The sequence below is a fragment of the Geotrypetes seraphini genome, chromosome 3 (genome assembly GCF_902459505.1).
Source record: "Geotrypetes seraphini chromosome 3, aGeoSer1.1, whole genome shotgun sequence".
In the NCBI taxonomy this organism is placed as follows: Eukaryota; Metazoa; Chordata; class Amphibia; order Gymnophiona; family Dermophiidae; genus Geotrypetes; species Geotrypetes seraphini.
In genome coordinates, this window is record NC_047086.1 from 55,354,605 (window position 1) to 55,379,864 (window position 25,260).

Genomic DNA, 25,260 nt, shown 5'->3' on the forward strand with positions numbered 1-25,260 from the left:
GCCGGCCCGCACTGCCGGATTTAGTAAAAGAGGAGTGGAGGTGGTGGTGGTTATATTTTGCTAATTTTTTACAGTTCACTAATTCAAATTAACCTTGATTCCTTACAACTTTTTCTTGAATCCCTTGCCTCTTGGCTAAAAGACCATAGATAAGTTCGTAATTTTGACAAAATGTTACTTGTTGGGTAACCAGTCTCTTACCCCAACCATTTTTTTATCCCAGTTCTCCTTAATCTTCAGTTCCTACTATTGCCTATTTCCATTATCTCAACCTATTTCATTGCAGTCTTGACATACTATATCATTATAATTCAGCAGGATCTTCAGAGCGCTGTTAGAAGCTACAAAGTTTGCATCATACAGCCAAGGTCTTCATTGATCCAAATTACATGTCTTCATTTTAACATTTACAGTATATTTAAATTTTCAATTATTAATAAAGTGCTCTTCAAAAAAACTTTTATTTTTATAACTTATCTGAATTTCTTTGGAAAAATAGTTGCACCCCTCCCTAAGGAGGAAGCAGGGAGGGGTGCAACTCATTTTTCCAAGGAAATTCAGGTAAGTTGTATAAATAAAAGTTTTTTTGGAGAGCACTTTATTAATAATTGAAAATTTAAATATACTGTAAATGTTGAAATGAAGACATGTAATTTGGATCAATGAAGACCTTGGCTGTATGATGCAAACTTTGTAGCTTCTAACAGCGCTCTGAAGATCCTGCTGAATTATAATGATATACTCCCTCCTTTATAAAGCCGCGCTAGCAAGCATTTTTAGCACCAGCCGCGGTGGTAACAGCTCTAATGCTCATAGGAATTCTATGAGCATTGGAGCTGTTACCATGGCAGCCAGCACTAAAAACACTAGCATGGCATTGTAAAGGAGGGGGATAGTTTGTTAAGACTGCAATGAAATAGGTTGACAGTAAGTTGTTATATATATTAGTAGCCTTCTTTTTGGAAGTGTATCTTAGACTCCAGACTATTTTTTAAGTCTCATTTTTCCATGTGATCAAGCTTGGTATTCCTGCCCTATATAGACTATGGGGCTCATTAAAAAAAAAAAAACCCCAAAAAGTGGCATAAAGTGGCAGATGGATTGATTTTTTTTTCCCCTATGGTTTCAGTTAGATTCTCATTCATTGCTCTTCTCAACAAGGGGAAAATCATTCCCTTCTATCTAATATAATAAAATGCTAGGCCGCGCATGCGCACTAAAAAAAACGTGTTCCCTGATCCGTCCCGAAAACACGAGTGCGCATGCGCACGTTTTACGTCATCACCTACTCTCCACCTCGCGCCACCTATCACTGTCATCACCTGCTCTCCACCGATCACTGTTCCTCCTGCACCATGCCACAGACATGTCCGCAGCCGGCCTCGAGCTCCTGGGGGCCGGCGGCGCTGTGCTGAGGTCCCGCCTCCCGCTTCTGCACTACACGGCGCCGCCAGACCCGGCCCTACACTGAGATCCGCGATCGGGTTGCCATGGAAACCCCGCCGCAGCCTCGCAGCTAGGTAGGGGGACAACAATCGCGCTTATGTTCAAGCCGCCGCCACGACTCCCCTCTCGAACCGCACCAGGATCGAGAGAGGAGCTGCGGCGGGGGCTTGAGCATAAGCGCCATTGTTGTCCCCCTACCTAGCCGCGAGGCTGCGGCGGCCTTCCTCACCCGGCTCACATTGAATCCAAGTACACAACCGGGGCTGCCTAAAGAAACAAAGTTTCACGGTGCTTGGCCCGCAAAACAATTCCTGCCGTTGCCAAAATTTGGCCCACCGTTCCTTCCCTTCCTCCATCAGGTACAGTTCAGCTCCGCCTATGTTAAAAGGAGCTGCTTTGAAATTGGAGCCCTGCCGCCACCGTAACACATTCCCTCTGCCGCGGTCCCATATGTCAGAGAAGGGGCGGGACCAAGGCAGAGGGGAATGTGCTACAGCAGTGGCAGGCCTCCGATTTCGACGCGGCTCCTTTTAACATTGGTGGATTCACTGCACCTGATGGAGGGAGGGAAGGAAAGGTGGTTGGACGCTGTTGAGCCCCTCTTTAGCCTTAGACCCTCTCCTAACTGCTCCCTCCTGTTTCAGACCACTGGAGCACCTGATGGAGGGAGGGAAGGAAAGGTGGTTGTGTGCTGTTGAGCCCCTCTTTGCCCTCAGACCCTCTCCTAACTGCTCCCTCCTGTCTCAGACCACTGGGGGGAGGTGCCTGTCTTCAGCTGCAGGGATGGAGGGAGGGAAGAAGAAAGAAGGGGCCCTGGCAAGCGAGTTATCAAAAGCCAACCATAGCCTGGGACCCCTACATGATATGAATAATGACCAGACAACAAAAGGTAAGAAAAATAATTTTATTTTCTGTTTTGTGATTACAATATGTCAGATTTGAAATGTGTCTTGAGGGAGGCTTCCGCCGCGGCTTTGGACAGAGGGGTACCATTTTCGTGGGAGCCGGCCTTCGGAGAGGCTTGGGACACGGGGACGGATGCGGGAGGGGCTGCCGCTGCAAAGGGCTTTGGTGGGGGAGCCGGCCAGACCACAAGTGTGGGGACGTTGTAAGCGCGTATTGGTCAAGGAGCCGCCGCTGCTGAAGCTTTGAAATTGCTCTTCCACCGTCACTCCCTCCCGCCCCGGCTCTGCCTCTGCCCCTGCCCAGGTTCAAAAGCAGGAGACATCTAGCACCCGTTAATTTAACGGGCTTAAACACTAGTTACTTTATAATTCTGCACCAGATAGCCATCATCTCCAGATACTCTGCACATTGGCAAATTTTTGATTGTAGTCTCATATTTCCAAAGTGCTTATTAAACTGTTAAGGACTCTTTTGTCTCTGGTGCACCTAACGTATTCCTGCATCTCCTCATTTGACTTAATATTTCTGAAGCTCTGCCACTATATCTGTATTATTTCTCATGAGACACCCCTCATCTACAACTCTCTAATTTTGATTACTTTCTTCCCTCAACTTCCATGGCAGCAACTTATTTGACCCATTGCCATGTTCTAGAAAACCTCTCAGCTAATATTTTAATCTCTATGGCATATATAGTATTTTATCCCTTGTTTCCATCATCCTCCTGTATTGCCTATTACAGTTCTCTGTTGTTTCCCCTGCTACATTTTTATTTCAACGTGCCTCTTCCCTATCTCTTCCATCCTTTTTTTCTTCTTTCTTGTTGCTATCTTTATGTTTTGCATTCCAGACCATTCTTCCTGGGGTTTCTCCATTATTATTTATTTGTATATATCTCTCCCAAGCTTTCCAAAAGGCCTCTTTCACCTCTTTCTTCTGCAACAAATCCATATTCACTCACCATTTGTCCTCCTGGATTTCTCCTATTTTTTTTAATGTTATTTGTATGGTCCAATACCACAATGGGGCTAATGTTCACTCATTTCACTAGAGGTCCCATTTCCTTTTAACTAAAGGATAATACATTCATTAATATAATATATTATTCTGCAAGAGACAGGCAGTGTACATTCCCCTCCCTTTGGATTTTCCTCCTTCCATTTATCTATCAAATTCAAATCCACCGTATATTTCTTCAACTCTCCATTCTGTTTCCACCTTTTACTTGATATCTCAGCACATTCAATTTCCCTGCAGTACAATATATATTGCATCCCCCTGCAACAAGATGATACCAAACTGTCCAAAATGTTAAATTCAGAAAAAAAAAAATGAAAGTAGATAAAGATTATATAGCTTATCTAGTTTATCTGTTCCAGAGCTTAATTATTCTGTGGGTGGAAAAATGCTTTCTCCTATCGGTTTTAAAAATATTTCCCTGTAAACCTCATTGAGTATCCTCTAGTCTTTGTAGGTTTATTAAAGCAAGAAAATTGATTCACTTGAACCCGATCTACACCACTCATGATTTTGTAGACCTCAATTATATTTCCCCAAGCGGTCTCTTTTCTAAGCTGAGGAGCTCTAATCTCTTTAGCCCATCCTCATTGATGAGTTCCATCCCCTTTATCATCTTGGTCATTTTTCTTTGAACCTTTCCTAATTCCACTATATGTTTTCATGAAATATGGCAACTAGAACTGAACACAATACTCAAGGTGAGGTCACACTATGAAGTAATACAGAAGCATTATAATATTCTTAGTCTTATTTACCATCATTTTTCTAAAAATTCCTTGCATCGTATATGCTATTTTGGCCACCACCACATATTGGGTGGAAGGTTTCACTCTATTGTTTAGGATGACACCAAGATCTTTTTCTTTGGTGCTGACCCCTAAGATAGACCCTAGCATCTGTTGTTAACTATGATTTGTATTATTCTTCCCAATATGCATTGCTTTGCATTTGTCCACATTAAATTTCATCTGTCATTTGAGTACATAGATGTGTTATGAGAAAACTGCAAATATGATGCCACTTCGTAGGTTTGAGACCATCTGTAGTTCACACTGACAGCTTCGCACTCTGGCCTGTATTTGTTGATAAGAAGAGAAGATGCAAGTACCTAGGCTGTAATGGCACCCCAAAAGTCAAGTGTGAGAAATGTGATGTCTACTTGTGCTTTCCCCCAAGTCTGTTTCCAGAACTTCCATCAATATTACGGAACTAGCTTATGTGACTGCATAGATATATATGTGTAGGGCAGGGATCTCAAAGTCCCTCCTTGAGGGCCGCAATCCAGTCGGGTTTTCAGGATTTCCCCAATGAATATATATTGAAAGCAGTGCATGCACATAGATCTCATGCATATTCATTGGGGAAATCCTGAAAACCCAACTGGATTGCGGCCCTCAAGGAGGGACTTTGAGACCCCTGGTGTAGGGCATAGCTGCATGTTGTTGTCCTGAACCAACCGGAAACAAACAAAACAAGGTCCCTTGATTGGTAAAAGGGTTTTATATAATTTAAGTTTTTAATTTGTCACAAATAAATTTTGCCTGCATCTTGTACACATCTGCAGCTTGTTTTGTTTGTTTCCGGTTGGTGTTTTTAATGCAGATAAGTTTGGACCTTTCCCCTTTTTTTGTTTTTGTTGTCCTGAAGCAACACACCTAAAATTCTCATAATTTACAAAATTTTAAATATTTTAGGAAACAGAATTATGTTTTTGTTGTATTTTGAATATATTTATGGGTTCAAAAATGTTTTGTGTCAAACTATAAATTTCTGCACTATAGGGTTAATAAGTGACATGAAGAAAGCTATCAGGGCTAAAAGAAAATCCTTCAGAAAATGGAAGAATCCATTTGAAAATAATAGGAAACAGCATAGTAAGTCAAATTCAAGGCACTGGTAAGGAAAGCAAACAGACTTTGAACAGCAGATTGTGTTGGAGCAAACACACATAGTAAAAACATTTTGGGATACATTTATTAGAAGCAGGAGGCTGGTAAAAAAATAATTTAACCACTAGATGACTAAGGAATAAAAGGGGCACTCAGGGAAGACAAAGCCATAGCAGAGAGATTAAGGGGGGTAATTCATGAAAGAGCATTAAGCACATTAGTGCATACTAACTGCTAAAGATGCCCATAGAATATAATGGGTGTCTTTTGCAGTTAGCGTGCGCTAACGCAATTGTGCGTGCTAACACATTAGTATGCACTAATGTACTTAACGCCCTTTCATGAATCCCCCTATATGAATTCTTTGCTTCAGTCTACACCAAGGAAACCATGGGGAAGATACTAGTGCCAGAAATGGTTTTCAATGCTTGTCCTGGATCTCCCAGAGAATCCCAGTCAGTATAAACAATACCATTAAGTCAGAGAAGCTGAAACAAATCTCTGAAAACCTAGAAGATATAATGGGACAATTTGAAAAGTTGAAGAAAAGCAAATCACATAGATTGGATGATAGACATCACATGGATTGGATGGTACACATCCCAGTGTACTGATAGAATTGAAAAATGAATTTGCAGAGCATTTATTAGTAATTTGTAAGTTATCTCTAAAACCCAGGAAAATCATGAGGAAAAGCTAAAGCAGCTAGGGTTCTTCAACTTAGAGAAGAGATGGCTAACGGGAGATATGAGAAAGGTCTGGTCTATAAAATATTTACAGGAGTAAATGGGTAGAGGTGAATTGCTTGTTTACTCTTTCCAAAAACACTAGGACTAGGGGACATGCAATGAAACTCCAAAAATTCACACAGATAGAAATGCCTTAGGCAGCTGAGCCAATCAGGCCCTTAGGCCCCTCCCCGGTGCATCCCAGAATGCACTGGGGAAGGCCCACCATTTTGCAGTGGCAGGCCTGCCGGCAGGAGGGAGTGAGAATCACTCTTGTTGGCCATCAGATAAAGGTATGAGGGGCATTAGGAGGGGTGGAAGGGGGCATCAGGGGGATCTTAGGGGTTTTGGAAAGTTGTCAAGGTAGAGTCAGGGAGTGGCAGGGGGATCTTGGGGTTGTCAGGGTGGAGTCAGGGAGTGTCAGGGGGATGTTGGGGTGTTGGGGAGTGTCCGGGTGGAGTTGGGGAGTGTCGGAGTAGAATCGAAGAATGTTTGGAGGGGTTTGGGGGATCATGGGGCCAGTGGCAGGAGGGAGTGGGCATCCTTCCTGCCTTGGACTATTTCAGGAAGATTTGCTGTTGCAGCAGGAGGAATTGGGTACTCCTCCTGCCATGGACTGTTGGGGGGGGGAGGCTTCGGGGGTTCCAGCAGGAAGGAGTGGGCATCTCTCCTGCCTTGGACTGAGTTGGGAGGGTTTGTGCGGCAGGAGGAATTGGGCACTCCTCCTGCTATGAACATTCGGGGGGGGGGGGGCTTCAGGGGTTTTGGCAGGAGAGAGTTGATATCCCTCCTGCCAGCCGAATTTGTGGGGGGATGGGTTCCCTGCTATGGTCGCTCATCCGATTGCGACAGAGGAATTCTCCCTCCCCATCAGCTGGGCGGCAGGGACTCCCAAAAGCCGTGATTCTGTAACTGGTGCCCTAGATTGATTGACAGGCAATCCGACTTGGGTGCCGGTCTGGGTCTAAATTTCAGCTGCCTATCTTGACTGAATAGGTGTGATTCTGTAACCGGTGCCCTCAAATGATTGACAGGTAATCGGTGGCCACGGAGGCTACTGACTTGAGCGCTGGTTACAGAATCCGGCCCATACTGCCTGCTTGTCCTGGGATAAAATTTTCTTCACTCCACTTGTAATTAAACTCTGGAATTCATTGCCAGAGAATGTGATGAAAGCAGTTATCTTAGCAGGGTTTAAAAAAGATATGGATAATTTCCAAAAAGAAAAAGTCATAAGCCATTATTAAGATAGATTTAGGAAAATCAACTGCTTATTTCTAGGATAAACAGCATAAAATCTGTTTTATTCTTCTGGGATCTTGTTAACAATCCCACAAACCCCAAATATGCCCCTCAAATACCCCCGAGAGTGTAGCGCAATGGTTAGAGCTGCAGCCTCAGCACCCTGAGCATGTGGGTTCAAACCCCGTGCTACTCCCTGTAACCCTGGGCAAGTCATATTAGATAGATTGTGAGCCCACCAGGACAGATAGGAAAAATGCTTGAGTAGCTGTATGTAAACTGCTTTGCATGTGATTGTGTGACTACAAAAAGGCGGTATACAACTCCCTATCCCCTATCCCACCAACAAACCTGCCATATACTGCTCAAAAACAAAAAAATTCTACTAAACCGAACCTGCCCCAACAGCCCAATACTCACCCCCAAACCCTAAACACTGCCAAAATCCCAGTCACACCGATGGGCTTCCTAAATCCCCACAATCCACTTTCTCAGAGTATCCCAAATCTTGCCCATACTGCTGCACAAACCTTTCTCTTGCAGCCGACTAGCTCTTCAGCCGCAATAGCACCGAGACCCAACACTGCCAACATGCCACCGGTGCATGTCCAGGATCTGTACACGTGCACAAAGTAGGACTTCTCACATTGATGCACCTTTAGCCACTCCACCAGAAAACAACAACTGTGGTAATCACCAATCACACTACAAGCCTGCCCTGTTATTGAATCATATGGGCCCAATCGCCCCAATGTCAAATAAAATATCTGTCCCACTGTTACTCATTCCACCAGTCAACCTCCTGAGAGAACTACTGATTTCAATACCTGCACCTCTCCAGACCTCTGAAGAAGTCATCCCCCCCCAACACCCCCAGATAAGAAATCCACATGATTTGGAACAACAAATTCTGATCCCAATTCTCAAATTCCCTCTCCCCTCAGACTTCCCAAATTACCTTCTATCTTCCTTCCTCTCTCCATTTCCCCTTGCTCCTAACACCAAACATGGGCAACTCTGGTCCTCGAGAGCCGGAATCCAATTGGGTTTCCAGGATTTCCCCAATGAATATGCATTGAAAGCAGTGCATGCAAATAGATCTCATGGATATTCATTGGAGAAATCCTGAAAACCCAATTGGATTCCGACCATTGCCCATGTCTGGTCTAGCTCCACCAATCAGCTTCCCATATCACCAACTCCCCTACCTTCCTGTCACCTAACTCCTTTCTCATCTCTTCCTATCAAATCTCTCTCTTTTCTGGCCTTTCCTTTGCTCAATGTTATTAGCCACCCAGTTTAACCTGTATGATTCCCTTAACCTGGTTTCTTGTCTATGGAATCTGCCCTGAACTGTTAAGGTAGTAGTAGAATCGAAGACTAAACTAAACCTTAAGCTTATATACCATATCTTCTCTATAGAGATAGAGCTCGGCAGGGCATAACAAAACATTGCTTTAATTTGTTTTGCACCCTTATTTCTATGCTTCTATAGTCTCCTGGTAGAGGTGGTGGAGATAAAAACTGTGTCTGAATTCAAGAAAGCATGAGACAGGCACGTGGGATCTCTTAGGGAGATGAGGACATAGTGGATGCTGTGGATGGGCCATTTGGCTTTTATCAGCTGTCATGTTTCTATTATTGTGCTTCACATTTTAGGCATTGTCCAGAGTTCCCTCCTATTCTTCTGCCCTTTAGGTGCTAAGATTAAAAGGGATTTCAGATTCAGCCAGGAGCACTGCTTGTTAGTCTGCCAGACCAATTAAGTACAAAAGGGGACACATTTTATTTTAGTTTTAACTTAAAGCTTCACTGAGCCCAGAAAACCAGTTCTTACATCATTATCACAAAGCTTAGACCAAGTTTTTCAAATTAGTGAGCTCTGGATTTGTCATTCATTATCTAAACTTGAAATAGGAAATAATTGGAATAAAAAAAAGCTATAACCAGCTGTTCATTTTTCATATTTACTATAACCATTCAGAAGTACTTCTATTAACTAATTTAATCTGGAGTACAGGGATTCTTTCCATTATTTGCTAACAGTGTTAGGGTATAATCCTCTTAGGTCATTGGCAAGCTCACTGTGTATCTCTTTATCTTTCAAATTCCCCTTTGAGAGTGCATGCTATCCATGCTACAATTACAGAAGTAGTTTGAATTTAAAATGTCAGACCATGGAACATTTTACATTTGTTCCTATAAGTTACAATACAGCTAAAATTGAAACTTATAGACTGAGGAGGAGTCCGTTGCATTTTGAAGATGGCAAAGCTGTTTTACAGAAAGCAGAGAAATTTAGCTATTCTTTCTATAACTTATGTTTTCAAGTCAAAAAGCATGAATAGCAGATAAAGTATTATACAGCTTAAGAACATAAGAAGCGCCATCTCCGGATCAGACCTTTGGTCCATCAAGTCCGGCGATCTAGCAGTACACCCAGGTCCTTTTCTTGTTCACTCTTACCCAGAGTTGCACCTGACATTCTATACTCGTGTTCCTTATTCTTTCTGCCTAAATGCATTACTTTGCATTTCTCCACATTAAACTTCATCTTCCATTTCTCTGCCCATTTCTCTAACTGACACAATGCACTCTGGAGTTCCTCGCTATCCTTCTGCGATCTGATTGCCTGGCGTAGCTTTGTGTCTGCAAACTTGATGCTCTCACTGGATGTTCCTTCTTCTAGGTCATTGACGAAAATATTAAATAAGATTGGCCCAAGTACCGAGCTCTGGGGTACACCGCTAGTCACTTTCTCCCAGTCTGAGAAATTCCCATTCTCTGCTTTCTGTTCTCCAGCCATTTGCCTATCCATCTTTGTATATCTCCATCTATTCCATGGCTTTGTAGTTTCCTGAGAAATCTTTTATGTGGAACCTTGTCGAATGCTTTCTGGAATTCCAAATATATTATGTCCACTTGTTCTCCACTATCAATTTGTTTGTTCACGGTCTCAAAAAATTGAAGTAAATTCGTCAAACATGATTGCCCTTTCCTGAAGCCATGTTGATTGGCTTTCATCAGGTTGTGTGTATCCAAGTGCCAGACTATGCTATCTTTAATTAGTGCTTCAAACATCTTTCCAGGGATAGACTTTCGGGTGAATTCCATCCAGTCCAGGCGATTTATCACTTTTAAGTTTGTAGATCTGGTAGTCCAAGTCCACTTCTACGGTGGTGAGGCTGTCTTCTATTACTCCTTTGAACACTTCCACTGCTTCTGGTATTGTTAGTGTCCTCCTTCGTAAAGACGAACGCAAAGAAGGAATTTAGTCTGTCTGCAATTTGTTTGTCTTCCTTGATGTACCCTTTTCTTCCCTGGTCATCCAGCGGTCCCACCGCCTCTTTTGCGGGTTTTTTCCCTTTTACTTATCTAAAAAAGGGCTTAAAGTTTTTGGCCTCTTGCGCTATTTTCTCCTCATAGTCCTTTTTGGCATCCCTCACTGCCTTGTGATATTTCTTCTGATCATCTTTATGTTTGTTCCAAGCTTCGGTTGTTTTTGTGCATTTCCATTTTTTAAGAGTCCTTTTCTTTTATGGCTTCCTTCACCTGTCTGGTAAGCTATGCCGATTCTCCTTTGACTTTAGTTCTCCTTTCTTTGGAAATCGGCAGAATGTAGAGATTTTGTGCTTCTGTGATAGTATTTTTCAGTAGGGACCATGCCTGATCTACTGTTTTAACTTTATCCATCTTTTTCTTGAGCCGATGTTCCACCATGGCTCTCATGCGATCATATTTACCCTTTTTGAAGTTTAAGGTTGTGGCAGTGGCATACCAAGGGGGGGGGGGGGCGGTCCGCCCCGGGTGCATGCCCCAAGGGGGTGCACAACTGGCCACCCACCGGGGAATAGGCTGCCGCCGGGGAAAGGCTTCCACTGCCATCATCGGGAACAAGCAGGCCGAGTTCTCCCTTCTTTTTTTCCCTGCAGGGCCGACCAACTCTCGCCACCTGATGTCAATTCTGACGTCAGAGAGGACGTTCTGGGCCAGCCAATCGTTTCCTGGCTGGCCCGGAACGTCCTCTCCAACGTTAGAATTGACGTCAGGCAGTGAGAGTTGGTCGGCCCCACGGGGAAGAGAAGCAGGGCGAACTTGGAGCCAGCCTGTTCTCGATGGCGGCAGTGGCAGCCTATTCCCCAGTGGTGGTGGCAGCATTTTCCCAATGGCGGTGGCATGGGGGAGAGGAGGGGATGGAGAAAGAAAGAAACGGGGGGGGGACGGACAGGGAGCCAGAAAGAAAGGGGGCAGGGTGAAACAAAGAAAAAGAAAAAAATGGGGCATGGAGAGAGAGAGAAAAACAGAGAGAAAGAAAGAAAGAGGGCATGGAGAGAGAAAGAAAGAAGGGGGCAGGGTGAAAGAAAGAAAGAAATGGGGCACGGAGAGAGAGAGAGAAAAAGACATACAGAAAGAAAGGGGGCATGGAGAGAAAAAGAAAGAAGGGGGCAGGGTGAAATAAAGAAAAAGTTTGGGGAGGGAATGAGGTCTGGAGAAGAGGAAGCATAAAGGAGGCTGAAAGAAGGGAAGAAATATTGGATGCACAGTCAGAAGAATAAAGTGCAACCAGAGACTCATGAAATTACCAAACAAAGGTAGGAAAAATGATTTTATTTTCAATTTAGTGATCAAAATGTGTCCGTTTTGAGAATTTATATGCTGTCTATATTTTGCACTATGGCCCCCTTTTACTAAACCACAATAGCGGTTTTTAGCACAGGGAGCCTATGAGCGTTGAGAACAGCGTGGGGCATTCAGCGCAGCTCCCTGCGCTAAAAACCGCTATCATGGTTTAGTAAAAAGGGAGGGGGTATATTTGTCTATTTTTGTATAGTTGTTACTGAGGTGACATTGCATAAAGTCATCTGCCTTGACCTCTTTGAAAACCCGCGTACAGTGTGCTTTGTGTTTTTAAAATTTTATTGTTGGTAGATCATTTTGACTTGGCCACGAAGGTAAGGGGGAGGGAGGGAGGGGAGCAGCTGAAAGACATCTAGTAATCCTTGCAGGCTTGACTGTGTAGGGAATTATTTTTGTAAAATCATGTTTTGTTATGTGACAGACATTATTTAGACTTTAATTTCTATGAATGAATAGAATGAAAATGATATAAAATTACTTGCTTGTTTTTATGTGCGTGCGCTGAAGGAAAGTGGAGAGAAAGTGGGCTGAGGACCCTGAAGGGAAATGGGGAAGAGAGAGTGGGGAGAAGACGCTGATTTATAAATTGACAATTGTACAGAATATTGTTTCTTTTTATACTTTAATATAATAAGTTCAATATAAAACAATTCAAGGCTTGTGTGGATGGAATCAGGTGGTTTGCGGGGATGGGGACCAAGCTTATGGGGATTAGTCCAATAAAATGGTATTTTCTTATTTCTCATTATTTGTTTTATTTTTATTTGTTAATTTGTAAAGTAGTGATTGTTATGTATCAGTTTTTTCAAATTTGCTTCTACTGTCTTTATATTTTGCACAGTATTAGAGGACATGTATTACTGTTTTTGTGTTGTTGTAGTGTTGCATTGTATGCAGAGTCTGGTTTCTTGGTGGTTCAGTTTAACTTTGTCTACATATTTCTATTTTTAGTTTGTGATTATTCCATATTGGGTGAGGGTGTATCTGTCTGTGTGTACAGGATCGATTGACTGTGCAGGATCTGGCTTGTTTAGTTTTACAATGTATGTGTTGGTGTTCTAGTGCTCACTGCAGTGTTTAAGATGCTGCCTGTTCCTATGTGGATTGTTACTAAAAATCATATTTTTCATATAGATGGGGGGGGGGGTCAAAAAATGATGGGCCCCGGGTGTCACATATGCTAGGTAAGCCACTGGGTCGTGGTTAGGGTTTTGGTACGTTTCCCTTTCCCGATGTCAAGTTTAAAGTTGATCATGTTGTGATCACTCATCCCCAGCGGGACCGTGACTTCTACTTCTTTTATCGGTCCCGTAAGGCCATTTAGGACCAAGTCCAAGGTGGCGTTTCCTTTTGTCGGCTCTCTTACCATTTGTTCCAGGAAGCAATCACCTAGCACCTCCAGGAACTTGGCCTCCTTGCCGCAGTTGGAGGTTCCCAGGTTCCAGTCTATCCTCGGGAAATTGAAGTCTCCGAAGATTATTACATTGCCTGTCTTACATTCTTGTTTAATTTCCTCTATCATTTCTGAGTCTGTTTCCGTCTGTCCTGGGGGGCAATAGTAAAGGCCAATTTTTGTGTCCATGCCATTGTGTCTAGGAATCTTGATCCAGAGGGACTCCAGCTTCTCTTTCCTTTCCGTCGTAGCCTCTCCAACAGATTTTACTCCTTCCTGATCATATAGGACAATACCTCCACCTTTCAACCCTACTCTATCTCTTCTGTATAGTTTGTATCCTTGTAGTACTGTGTCCCATTTGTTTTCTTCATTCTACCATGTTTCTGTTATGCCAATGATTTCCAGTTCATCTTATCTTGCTATTGTTTTTAATTCACCCATTTTGTTTCCCAGACTTCTAGCATTCATATACATACATTTGAGTTCTCTTTGTGTTACCTTCTTGGACTTTCTAAGCTTAGCTGTCTCTACTGTTTCTTTCATGGTATCCTTTTCTGCTCCTGTGTTGTCTCCCTTATTTGCTGTGTGGTTGTCCCCTCCTGTGTCTGAGTCGTCCCTTCCTGCCTTGTCTCCCTTATTTGCTGTGAGGTCGTCCCCTCCTGTGTCTGAGTAGTTGTCCCTATTTCCTTCTTCTGGGCATCCTGTCGCCCGAGCCATCGACTGGTGGTCGTCTGTCGGCTATCTCCTGTCCTTTAGTTTAAAGCCTTCTCGATGGCCTTCTTCAGGTTGCCTGCCAATACTCTTGCTCCTTCATTGTTGAGGTGTAGTCCGTCCTTTCGGTAGTATTTGCTCTTTCTCCAGAACGGCGTCACACAAAGTCAAAGCCCTCCTCTTCACACCATCGTCTCATCCATACATTGATCGCTTGCAATTCTCCTTGTCTCTTTCCGTCCGCTCTTGGTACCGGGAGGATCTTGGAGAAAGTCACCTTCACCTCCCTGATCTTCAATTTTCTTCCTAGTGAGCGGAGCTGGCCCTTCATCTTTTCCCTGTCGTACTTCCGTCCACTCACATCATTAGTTCCCACGTGGATAAGCACAGCAGTGTCCTCTCCTCCTGCACTGTCTATTATCCTGGAGATCCTGTTGGCCACATCCTTCACTCTTGCTCCAGGCAGGCAGGTGATGATTCTGTCCTCTCTTCCTCCTGCGGTGTGGCTGTCCACATGACGTATAATGGAGTCGCCTACGATGATCCCCATCTTATTTATTCGGGGGTTACTTGGGGGTCGTAAGTCCACGTCCATGATGTAGAGCCTATCTTCTCCCTCCTGCGATACGCTTGAAATTTTTTTCAGCTCTTTGTGTGGGGGGAAGTCTTCCTGCATTCTCTCTCTTTCTCCTGGTGTGCAGTCGTTCCTTATCTCAGCTTCAGTTTCTTCTGAATTTGCAGGGGTGTCTTCTCTCCTCTTGTCCAGGCCATCTTTTTGGGTTGCTTGGGTACAGCTTTCTGGCCCTGGGATCTCCACAGTTTGCTGGTGAGCTTCCTCGATGAATCTTTCCAGTTCCTTGACCCCCTCGTTTGGACAGAACTCCACTAGAAACTTCTCCTGTTCGCGGATTCTATCTTCAAAGATGAGTTCTTTTAGTTCTGTCACTGTCTCCTCTAGTAGCCATACTTGCCGTTTCAAGCTATCCAGCTCCATGCACCGACTGCAAATGTATGCCCGGATCCCCGAAGGGAGGTAGTCATCCATATTGCAGCCGGTACAGAAGACAGGAAAGCTCATCTTCTGACTTCCTTGGACTTCCATTTCTTGCTTCCCTTCTGAGTTGTCCGAGTGATTTGTTGTGAACCTTCTGTCTCTGTTGACTGGTTGTTTTCTGACTTCCTGTCTGCTGTCTTCCTGTTTGTAGTGAGTCTGTTGGTGTTACTGTGTTGGGACCTTTGTGTGTTTGTTTCCCTTCTAGGTGTGTGGTACTGTGCCTGCCTCCCCCTTACCTTCCGTGCCTGCCACTTCCTTGCCTTGCTTGCCTTGCTGCTTTTCTTGTGTGTGCTGTCTTCGCTCTACCTTACCTTGATTCTGCTTGTGAGGGTTTGTTCCTTCTATGTCTGTCTCTTACCTTACCTTCTTGCTGCTTCTTTACCTTCCCGTCCTCCTCTGGTGTTCTTGGTTGTAGTGACTTGGCCTTTCCAAAGGCCCTTATAAAGGCCCTTCGCAAAGGCGCTCTCACTAAGGCGAGAGCCTTTGCCGCTTGCCTTTACTGCGCGCCGAATGGCTGCGTGCCGTTGGCTCCTCCCATTTTTAAGGGAGAGTCTGGCACTGCCTCTGATGCGGTGGGGGTGGGCGGAGCGTACTCGCCGCTTCCCCGAGTCTTCTGCTCCCTCCTCCCTCCTTCTCCTTTACTTTCCCCGAGTTCTTTCGCTTTCCCTGGCTACCTCAGCACGCTGCTCCTTTCTTCTCCTGTGCTCGGCACCAGCACTGCGTGTGCTGCGTTTGCTCCTCCCCTTTTTAAAAGGGAGTCCAGCGCTGCCTCTGACGTGGTGGGGGTGGGCAGAGCGTACTCTCGCCGCTTCCCCGAGCCTTCTGCTCCCTCCTGCCTCCTTCTCCTTTACTTTCCCCGAGTTCTTTCGCTCTCCCTGGCTACCTCAGCATGCTGCTCCTTTCTCCTTCTGTGCTCGGCACCAGCTAATTTATCCAAATGGAAAGCGATTTTATAATGGCACCTTTATGTCAAAGACTGTTTTCAGCATGTTGTATGAATACACATACGTGCCTATGTATCTTTCCTCTTGCTATCTCTATCAAATTTCTAGGAGTAACATTAGATCATCATCTAACTTTAGAGGATCATACAGAGTTATTGATTTAAAAATGTTATGCTCAAAAGTTTGGGCACTGGCACCGTCAACAAGCATGAAACATGTAATGGTGCACATAAAAACCGTTCCAGGTCAAACCAGGTTGGTGAGTCTTGGGTACTAGGGTTAATAATCCAATAGGCTCCATATTTGGCCAATGATGCGATATAATAAAAATGAAAATCTGGTACATTCAAACCCCCATTAATTTTAGAGGCTTTCAGCTTGTCGAGAGCAATACGAGGTTTTTTGTTATTCCACACAAAGTCAGATATTTTCTTATTCAACCAATGAAAAAATTTCTTCTTGCATAAGGAGGGAAGCATTGAGAGGGTATAGTTTATCTGAGGAGTAAGGGTCATTTTGATAGAAGCTATTCTGCCCCACCATGAAAGGAAGAGTGGAGACCAACGAGACAGGGTGTTAAGAACTAAACTTTTAATTTTAGATATGTTTAGATCTTGAGTTTGAATCGGATCTTTATGTATTAACACTCCCAAGTATTTTACAGCTCCGTGTGACCACGTGAAGGGAAATTGGGCGAGATCTGAGGGGTAAATGAGATCATTAAGAGGGAAAATTTCTGATTTTTCCCAGTTAACTGAGTATCCAGAAAGCTTGGAGTAATGAGAGACAATATTAACGAGTGAGGGAAGGGAAGCAACAGGATCTCGGATAAAGAGAAGGACATCATCAGCGTATGCTGCTAATTTGATATGACAATAAGTGGTTTCAATTCCTGTTATTGTTGGGCATTGTCGGATAGCAGAGAGGAGAGGTTCCAACGCTAAATTAAATAGCAGCGGCGACAGAGGGCAGCCCTGGCGAGTGCCTCTATGTAGGGAGAATTTGTTGGAGAGAGAATTATTAATTAAAATGCGAGCTGTGGGTTGATGATATAAAGTTTTAATCCAATCTGTATAGAACGGGCCAAAGTTGTACCACTTTAAAATTTGGAATAGAAAAGGCCATTCAACTCGGTCAAAGGCCTTTTCGGCATCTATGGCCAAACCGATTACGGGATCTGAGAGTGTTTTAGCATGGGCATTAATATGATGAAAGAGGCGTATATTGTCTCCTATAAACCTTTGTTTAATAAACCCCGTTTGATCTTTGTGAATAAGAGAGGGGATCACTTTGTTGAGTCTCAGTGCAAGAAGTTTTGCCATGATCTTGTAATCTAAATTAAGAAGAGAAATGGGGCGAAAGTTTTTAACCAAGGTAGGGTCTCTGTCAGGTTTGGGAATGACTACTATAGTGGCCTCAGTGAAGTTGAATTGTTTGTCTGGATCAGAGTGGAGGAATTCATAGTAAGAAAGAAGATGAGGAGCCAGAAGATTACGAAACTGCTTAAAAAATTCATTGGTAAACCCGTCAGGACCTGGGGCTTTGCCGGTAGGCATAGCTGATATTGCGGCTTCTATTTCAGATACAGTAATGGGAGAGTCCAGTTTCAATTTCACAGAGTCCGATAAGGTCGGATGAACCAAAGAAGCAAGAAAAGAGTCTATCCCCGATTCTGAAGCAGAAAAATCAGATTTATATAAAGTAGTATAGAAGTTTTCAAACTGAGAGGAGATCAGAGACCGGGTTTTAACCATCTGCCCCAATGGGTTTTGAATGGCTGTGATATGTAGGCGTTTGGATTTAGTTTTAAGATATCTAGCCAAAGGGCGTCCCATAAGGTTGTCTCCCATATAATGTCCAGAGGTTGAGATAAAAATATCCCGTCTAGCAGTACTGGAAACTAAAGTGTTAAATTCGTATTTAAGATTTTGTATACGTTGAAAAATGGATCATGTAAGTGGGCAGACATATGTTGTAGTTCTAACTCTTTGATAGAAGATTCTAAGTCTTTCTCTTTTTTCATGGATTGTTTCTTTTTCCAAGAGGCGAGATTGATAAGTTCACCCCTAAGGGAGACTTTATAAGCCTCCCAGACAATGGATGGGCAAATTTCTGGATCTTTGGAGTTAAGTTCGAAGAATTCAGCAGTGAAAGATTGAATTTTGTCAGCTATTTCTGAGTCTAAGAGTAAAGCATTGTTTAGTCTCCAAGAAGAAGATTCTTTGCGGGGGGCAGAGATAAGTAGGTGTAGGGAGGTGGCCGCATGATCTGTAAGAGAGATTGGGTGAATAACATTGTTTGCCAGGTCCTGAATGAGAGAGGAGGATATAAGAAAGAAGTCTATTCTTGAGTAGGTATTATGAGGTGGTGAGAAGTGAGAGTATTCTCTACCCTTTGGATTAAACAAACGCCATGGATCTACAAGGGAGAAGGCATCTTTAAGGGCATGTAAGGCTGTGAATGACTTGGATTTGGAGGGTTTGCAAGAAGATGATCTATCAATATAAATATCTTGAATTTGATTGAAATCGCCTCCAAGTACTAAAGGGCAAGAACTGTATTCTACTAACGCCATCTGAAGGTCTTGGAAAAATTCTGGGTGGTCTAGGACTGGAGCATAAATGTTAAGGAACACAAAGTTCACTGAGTGCAACGCAGCGTGCACCAAGCACCATCTTCCATCCTTGTCCGTCGTAGAAGAGTGAACTACAGGAGAGAGTTTATCATGGAAAAATATTGAGACTCCATTTTTCTTACGCTGGGTCGCAGGAGAATAAAAGTGAGAGGAGTATCCCTTTAATTGAAATTTTAAGGCAGCAGCGAGAGGCAGGTGAGTCTCTTGTAAAAAAACCACATCAGGGTGCTTATTAAAAATATAGTTAGCTATCTTTTTCCTCTTAATGGGATGATTTAGTCCATTCACATTAAAAGAAAAAATATGCAAGTCAGCCATAATCTTTTAAATACATTACTATATTGCAGTATATTTTGCACATGTTCAATGTGTGTATATAGCAAAGAGAATGTTTAAGGTAGACACTCCTGTCAGAAAGTAAAAGAAAGAGCATATAGGTAGTAGAGAAAAAGTAAAAAATGTCATCACAAAGGATCACATTCTCATACATAGAGTTAAAAATTTTTATGGGTGCTCCTGTGAGCATAAAGATATAACACAAATGGGAAAGCTAGCAAAGAACCCCACACCCATACAATATCAATAACTTGAAAATTGGTGTGCTTATCAATATTTGCGATATAACTGAGAAACAAGTGAGTATGTTTGCAGCAAATCATGTCAGCGCATTTTTAAAGATTCCAGAAATGCAACTAAGTCTTTAGGGTCAGTATATGAAGATGTGCGGTTGTTGTAGGTCACTTTCATCCTTGCTGGGTACATAAGACCATACTTGGCTCCTATATCTTTAAGCTCCTGTCGATGGGAAAGAAATGCTTTTCTCTTCAAGGCCGTGGATTTGGCCAGGTCTGGAACTATAAAGAACTTTCTACCTTGGTGGAGAAGTTGAGGTTTAGATTTTGCAGCTGTTATACTCCTTATTGAGTGCAACGCAGCATGCCCTTCATATACTAGACGTAATCGCAGAGATTTCAATTAAAGACAGTCCACTCTTGTCCATTTGGAATAACCCCAAAATCCAAATCAATAGTAAATCTCTTTCATGGAAAAGGTGGCAGCGGGCTGGTTTGTGGTCTCTCCATCAGATAACCACTCTCACTTCGTTTGTTCCCTTTGTCACAATTTGCTCTACTTACTCATTGTCTCCTTCTGCTTACTCACAGTGGCTTTCTCTTACTAAGACGTTATCTTCTATGTCTATACGCTTTGATTATATGACATCCATTCACACTTTGTATCACTGGTCCACATTGGCTATATCAAAAGGTAAAGCGATATCTCTCTTCTATAGTATTCTAAGAGATCACTCTTTCACATTTTCCTCTCATTCCATGAAACATTGGGAATCTATGCTGACAACCTCACTTACTGATGTTGACTGGGAACTCTTCTGGTCATCGACAAACCGACCTCTTTTATCATCCAGAGTCTCACAATCAATGTTCTTCATTATGTGGAATGCGGTATGGACACCCTTTCGGATGTGGAAAGCTAACCTAAAACAAGACTCTATATGTTGGAATTGTATGAAAGAAGCTGGGACTCTTGATCACATGCTTTTCCACTGTGCTAAAGTTCGTTCCTTTTGGACATGCATTTGGGACACCATAAAGTCTATTACCAATTGTTCAGAAGAAATTTCCTTTGACATTATAATTCTCCGATCTCAACACCCTTGTTTTACACAGTCTAACTGTCCTCCTAAACTCATTGATGCAATGTTTGTGACTGCCCTTATGCACATCTTGAAAAATTGGAAGTCCTCTTCATTACTAAACTATACCTTTTGGTGGAATTCTTTGAGCATGTATCATAAATTTGAATCATATGCTTATGAAAAGAAAAATATAATTCAACTTTCCAAAAGTTTGACACAATGTAAATCACCCTGGAAATTCCTAGACTCATATGTTCAATCTATTTCATAGACACTCCTCTCTTCTTCTTCTTCTTTTTCTTTACCTTCATCTTTTTCCTCATTTTATTCTTTTTCTTTCTTCCTTCAATTTCTCTTTCCTCTTATCTTTTCTTTTATTATCTTTTCATGAACAGTCCTAGTACTTTAGATCTTTTAAAACGATTCAATTCTACATTGCACAATATAACTGAATATTTGTTATACTAAATGTTTTGTTTTATTTTTTGATACCCTGTACTTGAACTGTTTCTTATATTTTTTCAAAAAACTCAATAAAAAATATTGAACTCAAAAAAAAAAAAAATGTTATGCTATTTTTTGGAAACTACGATCAAAAAATATTTTGATATAACATTGTTCAGATTAGTAGTTCAGACTTCTAGCCTATCAGTTCTTGATTATTGTTATATAATCTATTAAGGGTCCTATAAAAAGATTTGTCACAGATTGAGTTAAATACAAAATACAGCAGTTCATTTGATTTTTGGTCTGAGAAAGTTCGATAATGCGAGTCCTTTTTATCAAAAGCTACATTGATTGCCGTTCAAGGCGAGAATTCTGTTTAAAATTAGATGTATCTGTTTCAAGGCATTATTTGGCTTAGTCCCTGAATATCTTTCCTCTGAGTTTAAAGTACATATTTCTAATAGGAATACTTGAAATAATAACATGTTTATCCATCTTTAAAATCTGTTCGATATAAGAGATTTCATGAATGAACGTATGCTTTCCAAGCAGGGAAAATGAATGCTTAGTTGAGCTCTCTTATTCCTTTAGTCAATTCTTATTATTCTTTTAGGAAGATACTAAAAACTAAATTATTTGAAAAAAGTGAAATTTGATGAACTCTTTAACTATTTGTATGCTTTGCTGAATGTATAGCGTTCATTTTCATGTAAATTGATGTTTTTTTTAAATTATTTGTATGCATCACTAAATGTCTAGTGTTCTTTTATGTTAACGGCTCAGAACTTATGGTAAGGCGGTATATGAAAATAAAGTCATTTATTATTAATTATTATTATTAAATCCTGCAGGTCATGTATAAATGAACCCATGTACATTTACACCTGTTTGGCAGCAGATGTAAATGCTTGTATATATAAAAAGTGCACAGATTGAAAGATTAGGTTCTTACCTTTGCTAATCTTTCTTGTAAATACACACTTTATTTCTGGACCAGCGGGTTATTTCCGTCTACCCGCCAGGTCTTTGCAGGAAGCCTCAAACTTCAGAGGCTTAAAATCCTCCCCCTTATACCTCATCACTGTCCCTGTGAACATCAGTTAGTCTTAAAGCAGCCAGAATCACCTGTAGAGGATAAGAACAAGAGAGAAAGGGGAATAGGGACACACCTCGGCAAATAAGTCAATTCTGCTCATATCAACAAATGCAACAATGAAAAACGAGAAGAGGTCATAAAACATTAGAAAGCTGAACAATAGAACAGTGGTACAAGAAAACACAGCCTGTACTGTCAGAAAGTGATGACTGAATTATGGACTCCCCAAAACTAAGTGCTAAACCCATTCTGATGGCACTCTTATAAAGGCTGGTCAAAAACAGAAATCCAGCTTACCAGTGCATGCAAATGTAAACAATCGGTGAATCAGCAAGGTAAAGGGTGGGTTCCTGGAATAAAGTGTGGATTTACAAGAAAGAAGATTAGCAAAGGTAAGAACCTAATCTTTTGTTCTTGTACAATCCCACTTTATTCTGGGACCAGTGGGACATAACAGAGCAGTCCTGAAAATTCAGGGTGGGACTGATGAGCCCACTGCCAAAACAGAGGCACGAAAAGCAACATCCTTCTTGGCCATCACATCGATCCTGTAAAATTTGGTGAACGTATGCAAGGAGGACCAGGTATCAGCCCTGCAAATCTTGGCCAGAGAAACAGCTGACGACTCTTCCCAAGATGACAAAACACCTCTGGTAGAATGAGCTCAGAGACATGGGGGAAGCCACTGCTTGCCCTGGATCGGTAGCATGTAATATTGCTACTATTTGGGGTCTGCCAGGTGCTGGTGACCTGGATAGACCGCTGTGAGGCTACTGGGCTGGATGGACCATTGGTCGGACCCAGTAAGGCTAGTCATGTTCTAATGTTTTAGAGCTGGAGGAGTATCTAAGTATTGCAAATAGGCTACTGATGAAACCACGTGTTAATTGACACTTAATTGGCACGATGTTAATTGGCACTCAATACAGTGTGCCTAATCCATGGCAATGAGAGCAGCATGGGCATGTCAGGAGTGTTACAAAAAATTTTTGTGCACAGAGTGCTGGGTAAACGCACCTAACTTAGGCACCAGCATTTACACCAGGTTTCAGCAAGTGTAATTCTGGTGCCCATAGTTAGGCAAGAGATCTGTGTTTTTCTTTAAAGAGCTTAGCACCAATTTTTTTCAGTGTCTGATTTTAAGTGAATACTAGGGGCAAAGTAGCAGAAATTGTAACTAGACTGAAGCCAAGAAGCAGGCATAAAGGTAAGTAAAGTATGCACATACTAACAATGCTTGTAAATTGTAAATGTGCCCCAAATTTGGCCTAAACACATCTACATGCTGGTTGCATAAATGTATTTATGTATTCAATTTTCTATACTGTTCTCCAAGGGGAGCTCAGAATGGTTTACATGAATGTGTTCAGGTACTCAAGCATTTTCCCCTGTCTGTCCCAGGGGCTCACAATCTATCTAATGTAGCTGGAGCAATGGGGGCATTAAGTGACTTGTCCATGGTCATAAGGAACAGTGTGGCTTTGAACCCACAACTTTAAGATGCTGAGGCTGTAGCTTTACCCACTGCACCACACTCTCCCCTTCTTATCCTTTGCATGCAAAAAAAATCTCTTATAAAATTACCTCCACAGTACATAATAATATAAAGTATTTTTCCATGTAAACTAAACCTTTATACATGTATGAAAAGCAGGCATATTGAAACATGTGCCCAAATTTATGTGAGCTGTATGTAGGCATTCCCAGGGGCATAGTGTAGGTAGAGTTTGGGTGGGGCTGTGAAATACAGTATATACATATATGCACATGTAGAATACACATAAATAGAAGTATATCTTCTTTGAAGCAGCTATAAATTTGTGCAACAGTATTTGTGCCCTACCAAGGCTGATTCTGGGTGCCTGTTTTATAAAGGTATGCTGCCTTTATAGAAATAGATGGATGTTTTGGGGGATTTTTCATGTAGGTACCCATTTGTAAAATTTTCCCCTTGAAGTTATACAGATAGATTTGCTGATGACATTTGCATTTTTGTTCTCTATGAATAGATGCAAAACTTTACATGGATAAGTTAATCATTTAAACTTTTAAATATGGTACCATGCCGTTGACAGAACGAAACACCTGTTTCCCACATTTATTACAAGTCTATCCAACCACTTTACACACTACAAAATCATTTCTTCAAGGTGTTTTTCTGTTTAGTTATGTCTGGCTAATAATGTGACATAGCAAGGTATGTGGCAATGGGTAAGATGGTAAAAGTGCTTCTACTTACAGGTGGTCCTGGAGGTCCTGGGTTGCCAGGGGGTCCTGCTTTGCCACGTCTCCCCTTGAACCAAAACAAACAAACAAACAAACCTTCATAAGCATCATAATTCTACAAAAATTGATGGCTGTATTTAACAAGTAAAAATTCAAAATCTTTCTAAGCCATTATTCTATGTACCATATTTGTGATTCATTTGTTGCACAATTATAGCTTGAAAAATCAATAAAGATTTATTTTAAAAAAAATGCTATGTACCAATGACTGCGACGACTGTCAGCTCTCAGCTTCAGGACAATTCTCAGTAACTGTAGTAAGCAACACATTTGCAACAAAGCAAGTTTTTGGCAGATTTCTTCTATTTTGCATAATAATAATAGCTTTATTTATATTACATTACATTACGGATTTCTATTCCGCTTGTACCTTGTGGTTCTAAGCGGATTACATTGGAAGATAACTGGGCATTTCCAGGAAGTTACATTACATTGGGAGATAGCTTGACATTTCCAGGAAGATACATTGGAAGAAAGTTGGACATTTCCATGAAATGACATTACATTAGAAGGTAGTTGGTTTCAAGTTACATAGTGAGGTTTCAGGTTATTTTGTGACATAGAGAAGAAGATTCCAGCATGATGGGATTCATGTTAGGTTAGGTTAACCGAATATGTTTTTTGAATAGTAGTGTTTTTATTTCTTTTCGGAATGCTTTATAGTCTGTTGTTGTAGTCAATAGGTTGGATATGAAGGGGTCAAGCTTCTCTGCTTTAGTAGCTAGGAGGCTGTCATATAGTTTTTTGCGTTGGGTACCTTTGAGTGCTGGGTAGGAGAATGGTGTCTGGGTTCTCCTAATTCTGGGTGAAAGGTTTCGATTTAGGCGATTGTTTAGGTAGGTAGGCGCAGTTCCGTTTCTTACTTTGTATAATAGAATGAATAATTTGAATTGGATTCTGGCTTGTATGGGTAGCCAGTGTGAGTCTAGGTAGGCATTGGTGATGTGGTCAAATTTTTCGAGTGAATAGATTAGCCTGAGAGCTGTGTTCTGAACGGACTGTAGTTGTTTAATTAAGTTTATTGGACAAGGTAGGTAGAGGATGTTGCAGTAGTCCAATAGTCCTAGTACAAGGGATTGGACAATGATCCTGTATTGTTCAAGACAGTATACAGTAGTTGATAGTTGCAAAGTGGGATTTTGGGAACAGTTATCAAAATAGGTAA

The 25,260-nt window shown here is 41.8% G+C and overlaps 1 protein-coding gene across 5 annotated transcripts in view; it reads right to left on the minus strand.

Moving 5' to 3' along the window:
* The window catches only part of COL19A1 (collagen type XIX alpha 1 chain), an 885,342-nt gene that overhangs the window by 331,775 nt on the left and 528,307 nt on the right, over positions 1 to 25,260 (minus strand). For all 5 annotated transcript variants that reach the window (XM_033936698.1, XM_033936699.1, XM_033936697.1 and 2 more), the window contains exon 18: positions 24,049 to 24,102. In XM_033936698.1, the coding sequence (XP_033792589.1) occupies positions 24,049 to 24,102 (54 nt within the window). The remainder of the gene's footprint in view (positions 1 to 24,048; positions 24,103 to 25,260) is intronic.